The 15613-nt window shown below is 40.4% G+C and overlaps 1 protein-coding gene across 1 annotated transcript in view; it reads right to left on the bottom strand.

Moving 5' to 3' along the window:
• The window catches only part of phlpp1 (PH domain and leucine rich repeat protein phosphatase 1), a 45780-nt gene that overhangs the window by 10480 nt on the left and 19687 nt on the right, over positions 1-15613 (bottom strand). Inside the window, exons 2-4 of the mRNA XM_031737758.2 lie at positions 4606-4802; positions 3402-3527; positions 2453-2601 (exon numbers count right to left, since the gene is read on the bottom strand). Coding sequence (XP_031593618.1) covers positions 2453-2601; positions 3402-3527; positions 4606-4802 — 472 coding nt within the window. The remainder of the gene's footprint in view (positions 1-2452; positions 2602-3401; positions 3528-4605; positions 4803-15613) is intronic.

Below are 15613 nucleotides of genomic sequence, written 5' to 3'. Positions count from 1 at the left end.
GACGCCTGTTGTTCGTTTAAACACCAGTGACCAGTGGCTTTCAGCGTGCTGGCCCTTTGGCAGATCAGTGACCTTCACAGGAGTTGGCTCGCTCTGTCTTTATTTATCCATTTACACACATACCGACACACGCATGCGACCTGTTATCATCTATCACGGAGAGCTCAGCTAGGCATCTGGAGATGAGAAGCGTGCCATATTAGCACCGCACGTTGGAGCAGCTGCTAACAGTGGCACTTGATTTTCCGCGCTATACACATACAGGTTACACACAGTATATCACAGTGATATGGGGGGGCAGCCAGCCTAGACGTCGGGTTATTGATTAGAGTGACGGAGAATTTCCAGCTGAGGGTGACTCCTGTAGGCAGGGGATGCGGAGCATGTGGGAAAATGTCATTCCACCATTAAATCAGCCCCTGCAATCTGCTGAGTAACGCTCACACCCCCTCCTCACAGTCCCTACACGTCTTTGTCATGCTGTGACATTCTGTCTTCTCATGTTACTCTGCTTTGACCTTACTTACATTCTTATTTATTTAAAGCAGCGCTAATTATTTTTAAAAAGCCAGTGAAGCAACTGTTTGCAATATGTTTTCGCTAAAAGTCGCGTCCTCAAAGAGAATTATCAGTTTATACAGTTACCTATTTATACGTTTAATTATATATTTGCTACTCATCAACAGAAGTGCACCAGTTGGAACTTTAATCCGGTCACTTGGCCTTCATCGCTTCATTTCAATGACTTTAATGTCCTTCATAACTCGATAAGCTATCATACATATGTAAATAAAAAAGGCCAAAGGTTCAATGAAATTCATGGAACATCAGCCATTCCCCTCAGTGAGTGGTAACCTCTGTCTCAAAAAGAGATGCATGCTGGGAAGGCAGTCCCATGCCAGAGGAGAGCGCTAGTATCCGAGACAACTGATTATGCATATCTGATTGGCAAATCACCCACCAGTTAGTATTTGGCCAGAAAGAAAATAGAAAGGGGCGGAGGGGGGAGCCATGTGGCAGGTTCACGTTCCATTGCTCTTGGAAAAATACAAGACACTATAATATAACCCCACGTCAGATGTCAGAGGAAAGCTAGTGTTTATACAGAAACCAAAACAGACTCTCACACAACAGTCCACACAAAAACATACACACACCCACATTCACAGAGGCTGCATACAGAGTATTATTGTTCTTGAGTCCAGCTTTTTGGACTTCAGTCTCTCTGGGGAAAGTGAGTACTCAAGTAACTCTGCTGCGCGGTTCTGTTAGAACCTCTCTATTTTCAGCTAACTATTCATCTCTTTCTCATTACTGACCTCATTTTCTGTCATGCTGGGTCAAATGCGGATGAGCCTACTTAGATTTGGCAGGGCTAAATTGATGTCTCTCACTTGACCAGCAGGGGAGCTGTGTTTCACTCAGATATTAAAACTAGCTATTTTCCCTTCACATCATCTTTTTTTAAATATTAGTCATTATGCCAGGGACTGAAAAAAAAAAAAAAAGATGACTCAAAAAAATGACTGTGGTAGGAAAACATAAAATCCTGACCTCATTCATTCACAATATTCTATCAAGAAGACCATATGTGTGTGTGTGTGTGTAGCTGTGCATGTATGATCTTGCTCACTTTTGTGATTCCTTTAGTGCAGCCATGTTAAAATGAAGGAACACGCCATACTATATCAAGACTCTGTATGCGCTGACCCCAAATCAGTAGCCTGCAGCCACTATTTCTGTTGCATGCAACACGCAAGCAGCTCTCACGTACACTGACACTCCACACAGCTAACACATAGCTGTGGCACCAGATTCACACTATTCAAATGGTAAAAATTTTATGGTAATCTCCACAGAGAGACGTTGAAACAAGTGTGCAAATATATTAATTTGTAAATGCATAAGTGCACATACACACGTGGAGACACATATACAGCATCTTGGCTGTGGTCTTTAATCTGCGACCATGCTAAGCATGCAGCAGATGGTGCCCACAGAGAGAAAGAGCGAGGGAGGCCAGGCACATTAAAAGCTTCCCTGCAGACACTTCTACCCTTCTGGGCTCTGGGCTGATTTGGCCTAGCCTGGTATAGCCCTGGCTAGCCTCTTTGGTCCCTGTGTGCCAATGGCCCCAGTCCTAGACTGCTCAGGTCGATGGCTTGCAAATTGCAGGCAAAAGCTAAAGCTTTCCAAAACCAGCCAGCCGTGACTTGCTGTTCCCATTGAAGCCTCACTGTGTCGGTGTCTTGTCTCCCCCACATTGTACAAAAGCCTATCTCGACTCCAGCTGTTGTTAAGTTACGCTAAGCTTTTGTAAACCATATCTTTCTTTAGGTTTCATCTTGCCCGAGCCGGCCCATCCAGACCACCTCCTCGACCTATTGTGAATCTTCAGGTCTGTTCTTTCATTCACAGGTGTGTTTACCGTAGTCTTATAATGGCACTGTACCTCTGCAGCTGCTGCAGCCGCTGATCTGCAGGCAGGAAGTTGTGTTTTAGGTTGAGGTGGGTCAGGTCGTGGCTATAAAAGAGATTGGGAGGAAGATGCTCCAGACTGCAGCAGGACAAATCAACTGAGTGGATTCTCTGGGACACCATCTAAAAAAGAGGTGGAGTGGAAAGCAAAGAAGAGAGGAGAGCAGAGGTAACAGGGAGAGAAAAAGAATGTGGAGTTAAAAAGGATTACCCCGACCACATAAGACTGTACTGGTTCATGATGTCTTTGTAGCCTGCTGATAGGGGCTCAAATGTCATTCAGAGGCAATCTTCTTAGGATTAGAGAGTCAGAAGAAGTCAAGGGACAGTCCAACAGCTTGGTAACCTGACATCACGAGTTATAACACTGGGCAATCTAGTTAACTGCAGGTGTAGAGAGTAGTTAGCCTGTGTCCATTTGATAAGTCGGTTTCAAAGAAACGTGGATGATATAAACCGAAACGACATCTGTCATCTTGGAGGAGAAAGTCCACCGTCTGTGAACGGCAGCCTTTCAGAGTTGACTTAGCTAGAGGCTCAGCAGTCGTCACTGCAGCACGTGCTGCTTCTATCCAGGCTTCTATTCTGAGTGGCCCTCAGGGCGCTGGTGACATGCATGTCCCTGTTAATATTTAGAAAAGAGGTTTTCTGGCTATGGCCTACTTGAGTTCAAATGAGAGAGAGGAGAGAGCCATCAGTGGTGTTTATGTGTGTGAGAGCACCCAGACAGGTTATAGAGTACAGACTGCACAGCAGTGAAATATGTGCAGTTTTAACTCTACCGGGCTCATACGACAGCGGGATTGTGGTGGGTGTAGTGCAGTTGAGCATGTTGTAACGTACAGTGCAGCTGACCCGAAAGTAGTGCCCAGGGAGCATATGCTCCTCCTTTTCTTTCTCTAACTCTTTTGCCCACACAATACCTTGGCAGCGTGTCTTTGCCAGCGCAGGTGCTCCGTGAAGCTGTCAAAGCTGACATAGTAGGTTTGACTCTGGGGCCCTGCTGAGCTGAAGGCCAAACAATGATTGTGCTTCTTCACCTCCTCCACCTGGAGACAGACACACACGAGAATGTCACTGGAGTGTAAAATACTGACATCTCTTATCCACCTCTGAATATAAATTAAAAAGCTCATCTTTAGGCATCAGAAAAGAAAAGTGAAAGGAAAACATGAAACACGGAGGCCTACATAGGTTAGTTCTCATATATATAGAAAAAAGGACTTCAGTTGAAACAAATAACACGCTAAATGTCTGCAGTCTACTCAGATTCAGTCACTTGTAAAAAAGAGAAAAAGCACGCACGTTCGTATAATGAAATAACCAACACACGTGACTGACATTAGAAACAAAACGTGCGTATGTGAAATTGCTTTTCAGTCATGCACAGTCACATACTCCAGCAGGCTCGGTGAATGGCTGACTAGTTATGTTGTTTGAACAGAATACTAGCAGGCGTACACACAAACTCACTATAGACAAACACAGAGGAACAGAAAAGAGGGTTGACTCGAGGTCAATGTGTTGTGTGTGAAATGTTTAAAAATTGGGCGTGGTGACACACTGAGTGTTCTTTGTATCAGGCAGACAAGCAGATAAGGCTTTTCAGAAGAGCCCTTAGAGCTTGTTTAGCAGATACACACATGCGCACATAAAGCAATAAATGGATAAAGGTCGCTTTTGGGGAGGCAATTTAAAACGCTACAGTGACATAAAGCTGCTTTAATGCCATACTGATCCATTACACTAAATATTAAAGCGTGTCTCGACTCCAAATTAGAAAAGGTGGGGAAAAAAAAATACATCAGTGCTTTAGACCTGGCTTGCACACTTTCTGTCTGACCTTGAGAGCTAAAATGAACAAAGCAAGAAGCAGCATTTGATGTCAAACTAAAGGTGACATTTCATCAAGGACAAACTTCCCTGCACAGGGAGGCATTTGCAGAGGGTAATAACACTGACTTTATCAGGTCATTCTCTGATGATATCATGTTATGGGTTTATGATCCAAGGCATAAATTATATAACATCACCATAAAAAGACCAGGGTAAAAGAGAGAGAGAGAGAGAAAAGAAAATGATTATGTGACAACAGTAACGCCCTGTCATGGTGTGACTTTTACATACTTTTCCTCCAATGAGGGGCAGGATGTGCATCTTCCCTGTCTGGCTCTCCTTCACAGAGGAGACGATGAGGCAAGTGCCGCACAGGATGACCTGGCGTCTGGTCCAGCGGTTGACTGGTAGTTGAAGCTTCCCTTTCCGAACGTTGTAGGTTCCAGACAGCTGGACCCTCTCTGAGCTCTCAATGCTCTGGGGCTTCCCTGAAACAGAGAAAGAAATGTTTTGTCCAGTTAGCACTGCAGACTTGACGTGAATACAGATTAGACAGAATCAGTTACTGCTGCAGTTAGAATCCACATGAAACCACTGAAGAAACTTTTAGAAAATCAGAGAAAGTTAGGGTAGTGAAGACAGCTATACAAAACCACTCAAAAGCATATATTTCATGGGTCACTTTGTTTGGTACACCATGCATTTAAGCATGCAGACATAGTCAAAATGACATGTCCAAGCTCACACTAAGAATTGGTAAGAAAGGTGATTTAATTGACTATGAACATAGCGAGGTTGCTGGTGCCAGATGGGCTAGTCTGAGTATGTCAGGAACTTCTGATCTACTGGGATTTTCCCACACAGCCATCTGTAGGGTTTACAGAAAATGGTCCAAAAGAGAGAAAATATCCAGGAAGCAGCAGTTCTTTGGGCCTCGTTCATGCCAGAGGTCAGAATAGCTTGGCCTGAACTCTTTAAGCTGAAAGGAACGAGAAGTAGCTTAAAGAGAAGTAACTTAAATAACCAACCGAGGTATGCAGAAGAGCATCAATGAATGCACAATGCGTCAAACCTTGAAGCAGCAGAAGACTCTACTGGGTGCCACTAAGAACATTAAACTGAGGCTACAATTCGCACAGGCTGACCTATGATAACAGAAGGCTGGAAAACATCGCCTGGTCTGATAAGCCTTGATTTTTGTTGCAACATTTGGATCGTAGGGTCAGAGTTGTCTGGTACTAGCAAGGCATAGTGAAAGTTTCCCATGAATATAAAGCACAAGTCAAACCCAGCAAACATGCTATAACCATTCTATTGCTTATTTGAGGCTATATTTTGGTATGACAGTGCTCTGTGCTAAAAGCTCACAATGACACTGGACTCTGTGTACAAGTCACCGCCTGTTGCAGGCCTAATACAGTGAGACATTCATTTTTCGCAAGTTTACACCTACGGTCATCGGACTCGAACCACTGTGCCACCAAGCTGTCAAGATGTCACTCAAAAACCAAGCAACCAAACGAAAAACAAACAAACAAAAAACAGCTACTTTTTTTAAGCATTTCATCTTGATGAACATTCAGGCAGCTCAAAATTTACAATATTTATCTGGCTCATCAGAGCTAACATCCCGATGCAGGCTTAGCATGAAGTCTAAATATATTAAGCACAACTGTCACCATTGGAGGCTTTGCTTTAGACTCAGAATTGAACAGTCCAGATTTACATTCAAAACAGTGCAGCCCACATAATTAGAGTCCCAAATTCAACAGCAGGTAAACCTCTTTCAAAATGATGCTTTTACAATATCTGGGTCTCATTTATTCAGTTTTATTCATCTGTCTGCCTTTCCCCCCTGCATGGATCTCTCACTTCACTGCTAGCCTGCCAAACCTGACAGTCAGGCTGCTTATCAGGCGTTCTGTCAGCCAGGCTGTGTTATCGTTCTGTCTAAACATCCACCTGCTTTCTGTCTACCTCCACCTCCGCAAAAATCTCCCTGGGCTGGCGTGTGCTGTCCTCCTCCCCTCTATCATCTCCCCTTTCTATCTGTCCAACTTGCCTGCCTTTGGATTTCCCCCTTCCTATCTGCAGCTTCAATGTTTTGCTTTCGCAGCATGTTTAACCTCATTGTTTTCTAATTTGGCTAAGAGATTTGTGGCATGGCGCAAGAAGTTTTCCTTTCCAAGCGACAGATGGTCATAGAAAAATGTCTTTCGTCCTGTGGCTTGCTGTAAACTATCCACATCTTTCTTGTGGCGTCTCCTTCACACATTATTCACTTCCTTCTAAACACTAAGCAAAGCAGAGGCTGGGGAGGGGCAGTGGAGAGTTTATGGAAGAAAGAGTCAGTAGGGTAAGCAAGTGAGAACTTGCACACACTCCCATGGCTTTAAATAATTCAGGTCTTTCACATGCAGACTGTATCTAGTGTGGCACGGTAGGGTACTGCACACTGTGTTCATCAGCAGGCATTAAAAACATTTTAACCAGAAGTGGCACTGCATGAGCTGGCGTGGTTAAGACGGCGGTCACGAGAATACATACACATTTTAATCTGATGATTATCAGATTATCTTGCGAGAGACGCAGAGTTTCAAACCGACCCAGGATATTTATTTATTTTTTGAAATTAGCAAAGCGCCTGAGCCCTAACATCTCCTCAGTGGTGCAAGCTAATCTTGTGCTCGCAGCAGAATCAATAGTCTCGGTTTGCAAAAGGATATTTGCTCTGACAGAACGCTGAGTATGTAACACAAAACACTGTTGTTAAATGTCAATTTCGAGTCGTGCATAACTATAAAGGAGAGCTGTATCGGTATTTTTAAAACTACAGGGCTGCTGAGAGAGGGCAAGCCTCTAAAGAAGTTTAAGATAAGAAATGAATCAGCTTGATTTTAAAGAGATGATACACATGATACACTTCTGTGAGCAAAATATGAAGTGAAACATGGTAAACACACGCCACATTTGCAACTTAACACACTTGACACACACTTCAGAAATGACAGAAATATGTATTAAGCAGAAAAAAAATCTATTTATGTGCATATTATGAGTCATATCTGGTCTGTGGTTCTAGGCAAAAAAGATGACTCTTACTGTTTTAAATGAAGGACTATTTATGTGAAGATCTGCGACGACAGCTTAAACACGGTTTATACTGTGCACAAAGCTCATTATGATCAAAAGAATTTGTTTGTTTATTGTCCAGTGTAGATGACAATATGTTTAACATTTCTTTCAGAATTTCTCTCAGTGCTCTGGCAGCCAGTTTTGACTTCACAGTAGGCATTAAAAGCTGACAGCCTATTGGTGCGAATAAATATGCTTTAATGAGCTTAAAAGATATGAAAAGATATATGTAACATTCTTTTTCTGTTTTCTTACTTTACGTTAAAGCATAAATCCAATTAGATAATTACCAATATTTTCCAAATATGTGAATAAGAGATTAGCTATCTCTGTACGTTTTAAATTATTCAAATCCTCACAGGCATTTTTTTTAACCAAATATGTAATATCATGAGTCTGGCATCTGCACTACGTCTCACTCAGCCTGAGATAGTGACTTCGAAATTCAAGGAGCTAAAGATATGCTCTTTTGTGTAGTGCTTAAATTTATTAGACCAACTGTCATAAAAACAAGAAACACACAAATGTACTTTGTATTTTAAAAAAATAATAATGTGCTTTACTTTTTAAAAAATGTTTTGGGTTCATATTTTTGCGTTAAAAGTCACTCGGATTAAATAGCTCGCACATACTGGTGAGATCCATTATAGAAACACAAAAAATGATTATGTCACTGAGCAATACTGTTAATTTAGGGCAGCTGTAGCAAAAATCTTACATTGGTGGTGGTCAATAGATTTATTAAGCACTGTAGGTGTTGTTGAAATAATATATATCTGTTAAAAACAAAAACTCAACAAACTGTCTTTGTGACATTTCATGATTGAGAATAAGGCATAAGTGAACATCACTGGATGTTCTGTTTTTGTCATTCATGCTGCCTCCAAAAAGAAAAGAAAAACACAAACTGTTCCCTCTGTGCAACCACCCCACTCCCCCACAACCCCCACTGTTGATCTCCACACTCATTTAATTGTACTTCTGAAACAAGTGGAGTGTGAAAGGAGCAAATGAAACTGAAGGTTTTATCTCTCTTTAAAGAGACATTATTACCATCCACTTTGCAGGAAACGCCATTAATGATTTGTATTATTGTGACTACGTGTATAAAGTATTTTAGTTACAGACAAGAAAATGCCAGATACTAGGAAAGCGTTCCCTTTCCCTTTTTATTCTTTTCACAGATTTGGAACATCATTCCTGTTGCATATAATTGCAAATAATGATATTGCATGCACAACTTCAAATAAGTCAACAAGTCCTCTTGGTAAGACAAGACACGACAAGCCAAACACTTGTTTATACCTTGATCGCATTTCTAAATCCTAATGCCTCATTCGCATATCTGAGAGGGAAGAAAAGTCTATTACATTTTGCAAAGTTGGTTTCCAATTTAACTTCAGTGCAGTGCATCGAGTGGCACACACAAATAGATTCACAAGGCAACGGACAAATATAACAGGTGTCTACTTTCAATTTCAGCTTGTAATAAATGGTTCGGATAAGCGAGGTAAACCGTAAATACGTGTTTCCTTTAAGAGGAAACATGGGGAAGGGGAAGATTAGATAAGGAACTGAACTGATAATGTAAAGATATATTTAAAAACTTAAAAGACTGAAAATATAAGTTAAACTAAGACTAGTACATAGTTACTATCAGGTTGGTATCTGTGTTTACTTAACTCGACTACTGTACCTGCTTGACACATATAAAAATGATCTAAATGCCATCCATGAACAGACAGAAAACCCAACTGAGGTACTGAAACAGGCTGGATACAACTTTCCCTTCCAGCCTGCTGGCTGGCAGAGGTTACTAGCAGGAACATGTTTTCATGACAGAGCTTAGGAGGAGAATGTGTTGCATTAGGCAAATTATTCACAAGCTTTTAGCCTCAATATGTCACATGAGCATATTCTTACTATTTTTAGGTCTTTTGTTGGAACATGCTCTCTCCCACACAAGCATATGTGCACACATGCACCCATACACCCCACTCCTCCTCCTACTCTTATCCTCGCTGACATAAACGTCCACACACACACACACACACACACACACACACACACACACAGTGTGACAGTGACAGTGATTAACCATCTTCATGCGTGCATCCATCCAATTCTGACCCAAAATCAGAAAGTGTTTTTTTTTTTTTTCCCCTGATAAGGAGAAGACTACAGTCAGCTTGAGTGGGCTGGTTTTGTGCTAAGTTTGATAGCTACTCCTGTACTGACAATGCCGTTTACAACCATCTCACACGGACGTGGGATGACTGGATGGAAGTACATTTCAGTCTAGCCATGGGAATGCACAACATAGGAAACAGAGAAATGGGTGCGACTCTGACGTGAGCATCCTGTTTACAGAGGTAGATCAGAGAAAACCAGGGTCTTTTCCTGGTTTTTGTAGGGGAAGGAACTTATAGGAGGCATCTGTCATTATTCCAAATGCATGAACCACATCCCACTTGCAGTGAAAACATGATAAACAACGATGGTGTTACTCACAGTGGTCAGCTATCCCACATTATATGGGCAATGCATAAGACTGTGAATTTGAAAAATAATAGTCAGGCTCTTTAAGGTGGGTGTGCTCATGTTCAGAAGTCGGTCTATTCCTAGCCCTACTGTATGTAGGAGCTGGAGTAGTACAGTTTGTGTGTGTGTGTGTGTGTGTGTGTGTGTGTGTGTGTGTGTGTGTGTGTGTGTGTGTGTGTGTGTGTGTGTGTTGGTATCTAAAGATGGTTTCCTTCCTTTTCCCCAGGCTCAGGAAATAACAGTTTCCCTTCCACATTAGGCTCAAATATCCAAGTGTTTGCACCACTACTGCTTTAACACAAACATAAATATGCACACACTCAACAAACGGCACTATTAGAAACCTGACTTTCTCTCAATGTTGAAAATCTTACTTCTGCAAGAGCTTACAGGTACACTCTGAAATCCGCAACTCAATTAGATCTTTCACTAGAAGCTACTCAATTCATCGGTTTCTGAGACGGCCATATATTTATTTATGTGGTATACGATGCAATGGAAAGAAATAGCACAGCTTATCCAATTTTGCATACTGTGCTAAGCATTTGCATACTTCCCCATAGTTTTATTGCTTCTCTATGTAAGAATAACTTTCTTCCTGTAAGCCCTTGTGGGCTCGGCACCTCTGAGTATAGTTAAAAAAAATTAATCATTAGTAAAAATACTTGTTCTGTTTTTACTGTACATACAAATGAGTCCCTAGAATGCAATCGCAATACTGGGAAAAAAATAACAATAAGACCACAAAAACATATAAAAACACCACTGGTTAATTTGCAAACTTCTCTTAAAGAACACTTCTCTCTATTTTTGACTGCACAATCTTCCAGTAAATTCCAGCTCTAAGAAGCCTTTGAAAATCCTGTACATCCTAAACATACTGAGACAATCAGAGTTAGCCTGCAAAGGCAAATTTTGGTCAAATAATGGTCCCACTAGTCTTGCGTCCCAATGATTTGAAATGCAATCACTGATAAGAGAGAGAAAATATCCAAAGACCATTTTAGTCTACTGCTATGGTAGCACTTCCACTTCTTTAGTTCATTTCAGGACTTCAGCCCTGTGAAACACACATTAATGTTTAATTTAAGATTAAGCACGAAGATGTAACAGCTACTACTGACACTGAGGACCTAGCCCTCTCTGAATACAGACATCTATATTGTATGATATCTACCAGCAAAGAATATAGTGAGTTTTTTGGGCAATAACGTCCAGTGACATGAAATAAAGAGCCCTGAGCTGACTCTGGCACACTAGAAAATCTGACTACCGATGCCCTGATCTCCCCGTCATCTGTCATTGTTAGCAATCAGTCAACTAGGCCAGCCTCTCTACATCCATCTCCTATTTAACAGATCAACACTTCTTTCTTGTGGATCCTCTCGGTAATAATAAGAATACAACCTGACATCAGCACACTATCTGTAAAGGACTGGGCATGCCATACCGTAGGGCATCAATGACCCACATAAGTCACAACTGAGCATGAGCTTGTAAAGACACACTTGTTTATTATAAGCAATGACTAATCCAATTTCATGACTGGCAAGACTCTGGTGATATATAAATGCTTCCAAGTCAGTGCTAGGTACAGTAAGTATATATATATATTTTTTTACTTCTTTAAATGCAACCGAAATGAATCATATAAATATTTAACAGCATAGAAAACTGACTAAAAGAGACTTTGATGAGATGTCTTACACATTTACCAAAAGGAAACTGGAGTTAAGAGGAGTTGTTGGAGAAAGTACATGGAGATGTAAAACAGAAAAGTCAGCTGTTACTCTCCAACACAAATAGATGCTTCTGCTTCAAACATATATAAACACAATAAGTCAAAATATACCTACTCAAAGGTGACTTGTCTCAGGCAAGAGAGTGATATTTGTCCTACATTTTATTTGCTGCGTCTCTCAGTCTGAGTCTTGCTATTCCTTTCTTTATTTCTTCAGCAGTACTCCTTCTCTGTGGAAGACTTGAGGTGATTACTCAGATGAAAAGTGACAGGCAGTGGTTGATGAGCCATGCTTGAAGGTGGCAAAAGCCATTGCGGGTGACAGACTGCTTGCTGTATTCATGTTAATACTCCACATTTTCCCTTACATTACATTTTTACCTCTCTGTACCTTTCAGAGATATACACAGGGTGAACTGTGAATGTGCGGCAGTGATAAAAAAAACATAGTGCACAATGGAAATTTTTAGGAAGGTCTCAAGCTCGTTTAAACCGCACAGTTTCATCATTTTTGTAATGAGTAACCCTTAATTTGTAACTTTGTAATCCTACAAACTGCTCTTTAAAACTTTCCAGATGTTACTGCACAAACTGGTCCAAACAGACAGAAGGGGCTGCCTTGGCCTCAGGGACTAAAGAGGTGTTGATGTGTGAAATGTGTCAAGCTGTCCGTTGTGTAAAAAGTGATAAGGAGATGAGGTGGATGTTTGCATGGGAAATAAGTGTTCCTGCATTATCACTGCGTGACACTAAATTTGCACAAGTGCTTAGAGTTGGGCAAATACAGCATCTGTGTATTCTTACTTTAGTTTGTGCTGAGCATGAATGTTCTGCATTTCCCTGTTGTCTTAGGGCTCAAGTTTGAATAATTTTTACTTTTAAAGGGAGGCAAATTTTAATAAAATGTTCAAGAGTCAAAATATGAAACTGTTAAGAATTTAGTTGTTGTTAGATGATCCATTCTTTGATCAAGAGAAAAAAAAAAAAAGATCCTCCCTCAGCATCATGTACATTATGCAAATGTTACCAGCATAACATCCTAAACTAACAGGATAAACCTTAAAAATATTACACATTCTCAATATTAACATGTTAGCGTTGTGAGCCAGTTGGGATATGAGGCCAATGTCTTGTAAATTATGTATGCTATTATGTATGCAATTATGTAAGCTAACTGGAAAAAGTTTGAGTTAAAAAGTCAAGAGAAAATGCATTTTTAAAACAATATTGTTCTAGTCTAGTTTAAAGTTCGTTTATGAATGCATCAAAAAATTAAAAGCCTAAAATTAATGGGCTATAATGTAAAAGATCGAACTACTGTGGCTAGCATAAAGCTATATTTTTCTAACATTCTGAATTATTCAGATACCTAGTAATACCTTATAAATCAGAGAACAAGAGCCTACTATAAGTATAAAATTGTCATTTTGATGAGTACTCTGTTATAAGGATATAGGATATGATAGGTAGTCTACTGTCTGTGTTCACTTTTTTTCAGTGCTTTAATTACTGGCTCCAATTTGAGTTACATTCAGCTTCGTGCTCCTGTCTGCTGTCAGTGGACATCCTTCAGTCTTAACAGCACAGCCGAGGTGATGCCCCCTCCCCCCAACAGTAGCACAGCAGAGTCAGAGAGATAAGAACTGAGAGTCTAGGGTATTGTAGTGACCCAGGTCCCCATGTGACATCACTCTATCACAACAGAGAGGATGAGGTGGACAATAATTACTGTGAAGGATGCCGTAAAATTCTAAAAGCTCATCTCTTTTAAACTTGTCACCAAGGAGGGCAACATGCACACACACGCAGACACTACACAAAATATCACTCTCTCAAACTCTCAGTCCAGTGAAACACATCCTGAATCCAAATGAGGTCACAGCCTGCAATATCTTCTCCATCAAACCATTATTACCCTTTGCCCCTGGGAAGAAGGGAACTAAACAGTCCTCTGCTATTAAAGGCATTGTACAACTCCAGTTATCAGGTCATTGCATTACCACCCACCACCTGCAGGGATAATGCCGGGATTCAGAGCAGCACTGGGATAAAGGAAGGGTTTTCTTATCTGCAGATGAATTTGTCTTTAACGCTGCCTTTTTTGTTACTTCGCTTTTGCCCATTTGCACATTCACTTGCATTTCTGCATTTTTAATTTCTAACGTTAGTTAATGCATGCTGGAAGAAAGAAAAAAAACTCCACGTAATATCATTCCATATCAGATCATATCAACCTGATGTAAATCGGTACTGAAAGGCAGACGCAATTGCAAATGATGTATGAATGTGTAACATGTGCCTGACTGTTGGCACGAGGAGTTATAAAGGCTCAATAACTGTTTAGCCAATCATCCTGTGTTGCTATTTAAATGTTAAATATCTAATTTTTGTCCCTTTAAATAAAAGTAAGACAGTCCTTCTAGCTACCCATTACACTGGTAACATGCTTCATCACGTTATTTAAAAAACACTAAACACCACTTAGGTGCAGTGGATAGAATTGTATTATGGATGCTTCAAATTCAGGTGCTGGCATCAGGGTGTGAAAAAAAAAAGATGTTCCCCAGTGATTTCCTGCCAGTGAAAGGGTTGGATACTGACGTACATGTGTGCTCCCCCTCTCTCTTCCCAGCTCCACTCCTGCTGCTGTTATGTAATGAGTGTGTGTTATGAAACCTTACATTGAAATACACAGGCCTCCCGATCAGCTAGCTCACACATTCATACACAGACACACAAGGGCTGTGGGGATTTTTTCATTTATTAGCTTTTCTATTGCATTCAAGTGAATGCATACAGTTTTTTGCATGGGAGCGTGTACTACAAATTAACAGAAAGCATGGGTGTTATGAGTATATGAGTATAATTTCAAGGCTGTGGAAGTTGGAAGTTTGTTGGACTCCCAAATCAATTATTAGTATGTTTGTGTGCATCATCCTTTTCTACAAATGCAGAAAAAAATGATGGCCAAAAGGGATGTTAAAAGCATGAATAGTGGAAGCATGGCAGTCTAGTATAAGGCAACAGAGAGAACGATGGAAATAAATGGAGCTTTATGAAGAGAAAGAAAAGTCGACGCTAACAAGGTCAAGATAAAAATTGGCTAAGATGAAGAAGTGAAACGATAATAGATGTAAAGACAAACAGATGCACAATATAAACAGATGGGATGAATTGGCTAGTGGCATGTTCTGTCACCTCAGGCAGAAAGATTCACAAGAGGAAAGTGCAATGAAAATGTTATGCGAGTAAATCTCAGTTAGCAGTAAACCTGAAAATACACAAAATACTGTCGTTTCCAGCTGACAGGTTTAGAAACTGAGCGATAATATAAAATCAGTGAGTTGGGTTTTGGAGTTCGGATGAGTTATGTCTGTAAATTACAGTGGATGATTACCGCTGACGATGAGTATTTATGTTGTTGATCATATTTTGCTTAAAATACTCAAAAAAAGTTTTTTGAATAACAAAATAAGTAACAGTAGCTCCAAAAAAAACTGTCACTGTGATCTTTTAACTGTAATAAACATCTCACAAAAAACATAACTGAAATGTCACGGTGACTGTCCATCATCTGTTCTGTAAATGATCAGTTCAAGTTATCATTATTATTATTATTATTGTTGTTATTATCATTGTTATTATTATGTTAGTAACACAAATGACCCCCCAAAATGGTCTTTTTTTTAAAGAAATGAGGTGAGAGGAATCAAGATTCAGTCACTTGCAATAGCTGTCTACTATCTTGCCAGCTAAAAGTCAGATGTAATTCCTGTCAAACCCTTCTTCTAGCCTTTATATAATATCAATAACATAATGCTGTTTCATGTGGAGCTGCACTGCATGATGAATTTGTCCTCTGGTGTGGAAGAGGTTGGCTAA

This window comes from Oreochromis aureus, linkage group 18 (assembly GCF_013358895.1).
Source record: "Oreochromis aureus strain Israel breed Guangdong linkage group 18, ZZ_aureus, whole genome shotgun sequence".
Classification (NCBI taxonomy): domain Eukaryota; kingdom Metazoa; phylum Chordata; class Actinopteri; order Cichliformes; family Cichlidae; genus Oreochromis; species Oreochromis aureus.
Note: the sequence above shows the minus strand (reverse complement) of the source record. Positions and strands in the feature narration are given on the sequence as shown.